Source organism: Corvus brachyrhynchos, unplaced genomic scaffold, assembly GCF_000691975.1.
Source record: "Corvus brachyrhynchos isolate BGI_N302 unplaced genomic scaffold, ASM69197v1 scaffold941, whole genome shotgun sequence".
In the NCBI taxonomy this organism is placed as follows: Eukaryota; Metazoa; Chordata; class Aves; order Passeriformes; family Corvidae; genus Corvus; species Corvus brachyrhynchos.
Genome location: NW_008236000.1, coordinates 1 through 6,403, shown reverse-complemented (window position 1 = coordinate 6,403; position 6,403 = coordinate 1). Strand labels below are relative to the sequence as shown.

Here is a 6,403-nt window from a genome sequence, read left to right as displayed (position 1 = left end):
GCTGGGTCGGGCGTTCACAGGGCTCTCTCCACCAGGCGCTGCGCGGGGCAGGGCAGGCTCCGGCCTTGCCTTGCTCCATCGCCAACACTGCAGCTCGCATGGCTCTGTCCGCGCGCGGGAACTGCCTCGCTGCTGCTGGCAGAGCACTCGGTCCACATGGCCTGGGTCGCACGGTCCGTGAGGCACGCTTCCCTTTGCCAATACACTTAGAAAGCCTCGAGCAGCCTAGAGAGGTAGCATGGGCGATCTAGCACTTTAGTAGCTCTAAAATCGGTACCTGTATCAGCTTCAAAGCAAATACCGTCAGCAGAAGCAAAGAGGGAGAAATATAGCTCTCTGCTCGCTCAATTTACCGCAGTTAGAAGCTTTCAAAAGAAACAAACAAGAGATGTTCACAGGAAGGTAGCTGAGCCAAGAGAGGGTGGGACCTCCCTCAATCGTCTCTTTTATTTAGTGAAGGGTGAAGGGGAGGACTGGGGGCAGACCTGGGGTGACCGGCCAATCAGACACTGCTAAAGAGTTCGAGTTACATTTGGTTTTGCCCGTGCTTAGACCAAAGGAGCTCAGAGCACATGGCAGGAGCAAGTGTCTTTGGGAGGGGGAGGGGAAGCTCAGAACAGGCAGCAACAATTCCCTATTTTCTTTTCTTTAAAGCTGGGTTGTAACTCTTAGTAACTTAAAAGTGCATAGAACAGTAACAAAACAACAGTGCAAAACATGAGTGCAAAACAGTGCAACTTAAGGGATTAACATCAAAATCTGCAGTAGGGGGTTTGCATGGGGGTACAAAATCAGGATCCTTTTTACGGCGTCTGCTCCAGGAAGTTTTAACCTCCTTAACTTTTGAGGAAGTGACATAAGGTTTTACCCATTTCCCTGGGATCCACCTCAGTCCTTGAGGGGTAGATACACTGGCATACCCATGTCCCCAACCTACAAGTTTGTATGGTCCTTGGAGTGTTTGTCTCTGGGTCCTGGATCAGGACTTCTGGATTTTCCTGCAGTTTCTGTCTCCTGGTGTTCTGGAAATGACGATAGATGGGAGGGTTTGGATCCTCAAAGGTGTCATTGAGGAAGTTTATGGTAAACAGTGCTTTGCTGAGTCTGAGGACAGGTGAGTTGAGTTTGGTGGTCCCTGATTGTTGTAGCAGCATTCGCTTGAGGGTTTGATGGGCACGTTCAACAATGCCTTGTCCAGTTGGGGAGTGAGGAATACCTGTAACATGTCGAAATCCCCACTGCTGACGAAAGTTTTTAAACTCCTGGGAGGTGTAGGCAGGTCCATTATCAGTTTTTATCTCCTCAGGTATACCGAGCACAGCAAAAGCTTGGACAAGATGTTTTTCAACATCCTTAGCCTTTTCACCTGCATGTGCGGAGGCATACATAGCACCAGAGAAGGTATCAATAGAAACATGAACGTATTTTAATCTCCCAAATTCAGGGAAATGTGTGACGTCCATTTGCCACACTTCACCGCTATTAATGCCTCTGGGATTGACCCCCATGCCCAGTGATGGAAGCTGTAGCTTCTGGCAGTTGGGACATGTTGCCACTATTGCTTTTGCCTGTGTCCGCGACAGATGGAACATGCGGATAAGAGCAGGAATATTTTGATGGTACATGGCATGGCTCAATTTTGCTTGTTCAAAAACTTGGGGGAGCTTGGGTAAGTCGGCTGATAGAACTATGTCTGCTGGCATAGCCAGAGCATCAGCTCTGCGATTACCCTCCGCAATAAATCCTGGCAGGTTTGTATGTGACCTCACATGCATGACAAAATAGGGATGCTCTCTGTGGGAAACCAGATAAATTAATTTTGAGAGTAAATCATAAATTTTCTTGTTTGAGATTTCTTTTAGGAGAGCATGCTCAGCTCTAACAGTTACTCCAGCTACATATGCTGAGTCTGTAACCAAATTAAAGGGTTCTTTGAACCTCTCAAATGCTCTAACAACAGCTGCTAATTCAGCTACTTGTGGTGATCCCTGGATTACCCTGATGTCAGATTCCCACTTTTGCGTCTTTGGATTTTTCCATGTGACCACAGACTTTTTACTTTTTCCTGAGGCATCAGTAAAAACGGTAATCGCATCGAGGGGTTTTCTACTTTGAATCTCTCGAGGGATGAAAAAGAATGGCAGATTAAACATGTCATGTTTTGGGTAATGATTTGAGATTTGGCCTGAGTAACTATCTAATGCAAATTGTAAATTTATATTATTTTGGAGCAGGTGATCTAATGCGTCAGTTGTTACAGGTAAATAGATGCATGCAAAGTCACATCCTGCCAGGGTGCGGAGCCTTGCTCTACCCTTCATGATAATTTTTGCCATTAGTTCTTGTGGCTGTGTGATGGTTTTAGGAGGTTGGAGTGGAAGGAATACCCATTCAATTATGATGAGGGGTTCCTTCTGCTCTTTGTCCCACTGAAATATGAGGCCATGAAAGCGTGGTACCTTCCCTAGAATGACAAGCTTAAAGGGTAGGGAGGGCTGATACCTGTGTGCTTGTCTGGTGGAAATGAGCTCTTGCACCTTTTTGAGAGACTGCCTTGCCTCTTCTGTCAGGGATCTAGGGGATGCTGGACCGCCTTCCCCTTTTACTAGGTTTGCAATAGGAGCTACATCCTCTGTGGTGAGTCCTAACCAGGACCTTAAATACTTCAGTGTCCCACAGATCTGTTGCACTTCCTCTAATGTTTTTGGGTTATTATTAATGGTGACAGGTGTTGGGGTGATAGAGGTTTCTGTGATTTTGAGTCCGAGGTATTTCCAAGGGCTTGTTCTCTGCATTTTTTCAGGTTGTAATTCAAAGCCCTTGGCCTCTAGGGCCTCAACCACCATGTTAAGTGTCTGCTCGAGATACTGATTATTGGGAGCACACACCAGCACATCATCCATGTAATGCAGGATGATGGCTTTCTCTGCTTTGGCACGGATGGGAGATAGAATTTTAGCAATATACTCTTGGCAGAGAGTTGGGGAATTTTTCATACCTTGGGGAAGCACAAGCCAATGATAACGTTCCATGGGAGTTTCACGATTAAGAGATGGTACAGAAAATGCAAATCGGGGGGCATCTGCAGGGTGGAGTGGAATATGAAAGAAGCAATCTTTGATGTCAAGAACAGCTAAATGCCAATGTTGTCCTCCGCAATAAATCCTGGCAGGTTTGTATGTGACCTCACATGCATGACAAAATAGGGATGCTCTCTGTGGGAAACCAGATAAATTAATTTTGAGAGTAAATCATAAATTTTCTTGTTTGAGATTTCTTTTAGGAGAGCATGCTCAGCTCTAACAGTTACTCCAGCTACATATGCTGAGTCTGTGACCAAATTAAAGGGTTCTTTGAATCTCTCAAATGCTCTAACAACAGCTGCTAATTCAGCTACTTGTGGTGATCCCTGGATTACCTTGATGTCAGATTCCCACTTTTGCGTCTTTGGATTTTTCCATGTGACCACAGACTTTTTACTTTTTCCTGAGGCATCAGTAAAAACGGTAATCGCATCGAGGGGTTTTCTACTTTGAATCTCTCGAGGGATGAAAAAGAATGGCAGATTAAACATGTCATGTTTTGGGTAATGATTTGAGATTTGGCCTGAGTAACTATCTAATGCAAATTGTAAATTTATATTATTTTGGAGCAGGTGATCTAATGCGTCAGTTGTTACAGGTAAATAGATGCATGCAAAGTCACATCCTGCCAGGGTGCGGAGCCTTGCTCTACCCTTCATGATAATTTTTGCCATTAGTTCTTGTGGCTGTGTGATGGTTTTAGGAGGTTGGAGTGGAAGGAATACCCATTCAATTATGATGAGGGGTTCCTTCTGCTCTTTGTCCCACTGAAATATGAGGCCATGAAAGCGTGGTACCTTCCCTAGAATGACAAGCTTAAAGGGTAGGGAGGGCTGATACCTGTGTGCTTGTCTGGTGGAAATGAGCTCTTGCACCTTTTTGAGAGACTGCCTTGCCTCTTCTGTCAGGGATCTAGGGGATGCTGGACCGCCTTCCCCTTTTACTAGGTTTGCAATAGGAGCTACATCCTCTGTGGTGAGTCCTAACCAGGACCTTAAATACTTCAGTGTCCCACAGATCTGTTGCACTTCCTCTAATGTTTTTGGGTTATTATTAATGGTGACAGGTGTTGGGGTGATAGAGGTTTCTGTGATTTTGAGTCCGAGGTATTTCCAAGGGCTTGTTCTCTGCATTTTTTCAGGTTGTAATTCAAAGCCCTTGGCCTCTAGGGCCTCAACCACCATGTTAAGTGTCTGCTCGAGATACTGATTATTGGGAGCACACACCAGCACATCATCCATGTAATGCAGGATGATGGCTTTCTCTGCTTTGGCACGGATGGGAGATAGAATTTTAGCAATATACTCTTGGCAGAGAGTTGGGGAATTTTTCATACCTTGGGGAAGCACAAGCCAATGATAACGTTCCATGGGAGTTTCACGATTAAGAGATGGTACAGAAAATGCAAATCGGGGGGCATCTGCAGGGTGGAGTGGAATATGAAAGAAGCAATCTTTGATGTCAAGAACAGCTAAATGCCAATGTTGTGGGAGCATTGAAGGTGCTGGCATACCTGGTTGAAGGGGTCCCATGTCTTCAATAACCTTATTAACTTCTCTAAGATCTTGGAGTAGCCTATATTTGTTCTTTCCCGGTTTTTGTATTACAAACACGGGTGTGTTCCATGGGCTGTTAGTTGGAACTATATTTCCTTTAGCCAATTGTTCAGCCACTAATGTTTTGAGTGCCTCTAAGTTTTCTTTTTTTAACGACCACTGGTTAACCCACACGGGTTCATCTGTTTTCCAATTTAATTTATGTGGATGGCACTCTGCTTCAGTGGCCTGCAAGGGAAAATTTTGATGTCTAGGCGTGATATCAATTTTTGTTCCCCACTGAGACATGGCATCCCTTCCCCACAGGGTGAATTTGGTGTCTAGGACATACGGACGAAGTGTCGCTATTTGTCCTTCAGGACCTTCAATTTGGATGGTGTGTTTGGACTGCTTTGCAATTTGGGTACCTCCAATCCCTTGTATGATGCCCTGAGATTGCAATTCCCATTGCGTAGGCCACTTATCAAATGGAATGACAGACACATCAGCACCTGTGTCTAACATTCCCATGATACTGATTTTATGTGATTTGTGACTGAGCTTACATTCTATTAAAGGTTTGTCGTTTCCCAAAACCTCAGTCCAACAGATGGCTGGGATATGACCATCTGTGGGCAGGTATTTGGGCAGTGGAAAGGCCTGTGCAATGACTTGACCCTTTGGCATAAATTACTACCTTTAGGCATAAAGTACGGTGGATATATACATTGTACCATTAGGTTAGAACACCCGTTCTGATCCATTTTCATGAGTGTGGGCGTAACCTCTATCCCAGCAGGTGTTTCCTGAGTGTCCCCAATAACAAAAAGGTATGTAAATTCTGGCATGTGGTCCACATTCTGGAATGAAATGGGTATTACAGTCTGTTTGTTGTTGTTGAAATGGTGTGCTTTATCACAGGTTACCTTAAACCTGAGTCCAGAAGTCCAAGTTGCTTTGTCTGCAGCCCTATTTATGTCTGAACGCGGAGCTGTTAGGACGCGTTGAGTCGCTAGTTTCCCTGCTGTTGACCTGGGGAAACAGTCTTTGGAGAGTTTTTATCAGCAATTATAATCGCTCTGCAATTGTGAGCTACATGTCCCTTTTTCTGACAACGATAGCATACAAAGTTACCGCGCGATTGAGTTTCTCCTGTACCTGTAGCATTCTCCACAACTTCCCCAACCATCCCCACTTTTTTCAAAATGGGAACAGCTATGTTCAGCTGCACCTTCTTTGTACAGACTTCGAGGATGGATTCAACAGTAGGAGGAGGATGCAGAGGAGGAATGAGGATGACTTGTTTGCAAGCATCATTTGTATTAACTTGGAGAAGTTCGAGTAGGAGCGCTTGTTGGAGGTCAGGATTAGGGACCCGGGAAGAGACAGCTTCGCACAAACGGTTATAAGAGTGAATAATATTTTCATTTGGCAATTGCTTGATGGTGGTATAATGAGAATTAGGAGTTTGAGATGGTAATAATGTTAAGGCCTTTTCAGCAGCAGGTGTGATTTCAGTAAGGACTGGACGAGGGATAAGCATTGCTTGTTTTTGAAGATTTGCCATATTATTGTCACCTGATAAAAGGTCTAATGTGATATAATTATTCTCAAAGTCTTGGTAATTATCTGGAGTTTGCCACAAAATTTTTAATAAATCAGATAAAATTATTTTCCATTGCTTTTTCCACATCATAAAATCACCAGGTGTGAGAAGATTTTGCGTAATTGTAATTAAATCATGAGGTACATGTAAGTGAGTTGCAAAAGTAGCACTTAAAAGGC

General features: G+C 44.3%; 1 protein-coding gene across 1 annotated transcript; it reads right to left on the bottom strand.

The window, feature by feature from the left end:
- Positions 1–937: 937 nt before the first annotated feature.
- On the bottom strand, positions 938–5,149 carry LOC108445895 (endogenous retrovirus group K member 18 Pol protein-like; the record flags this gene model as incomplete). Its single annotated transcript, XM_017730910.1, has 2 exons — positions 4,567–5,149; positions 938–3,145 (listed from the first exon to the last, which is right to left on the bottom strand). Coding segments are annotated over exons 1-2 (2,791 nt in total), but the record flags the coding sequence as incomplete, so codon positions are not given.
- Between the last annotated feature and the right edge of the window lie 1,254 nt (positions 5,150–6,403).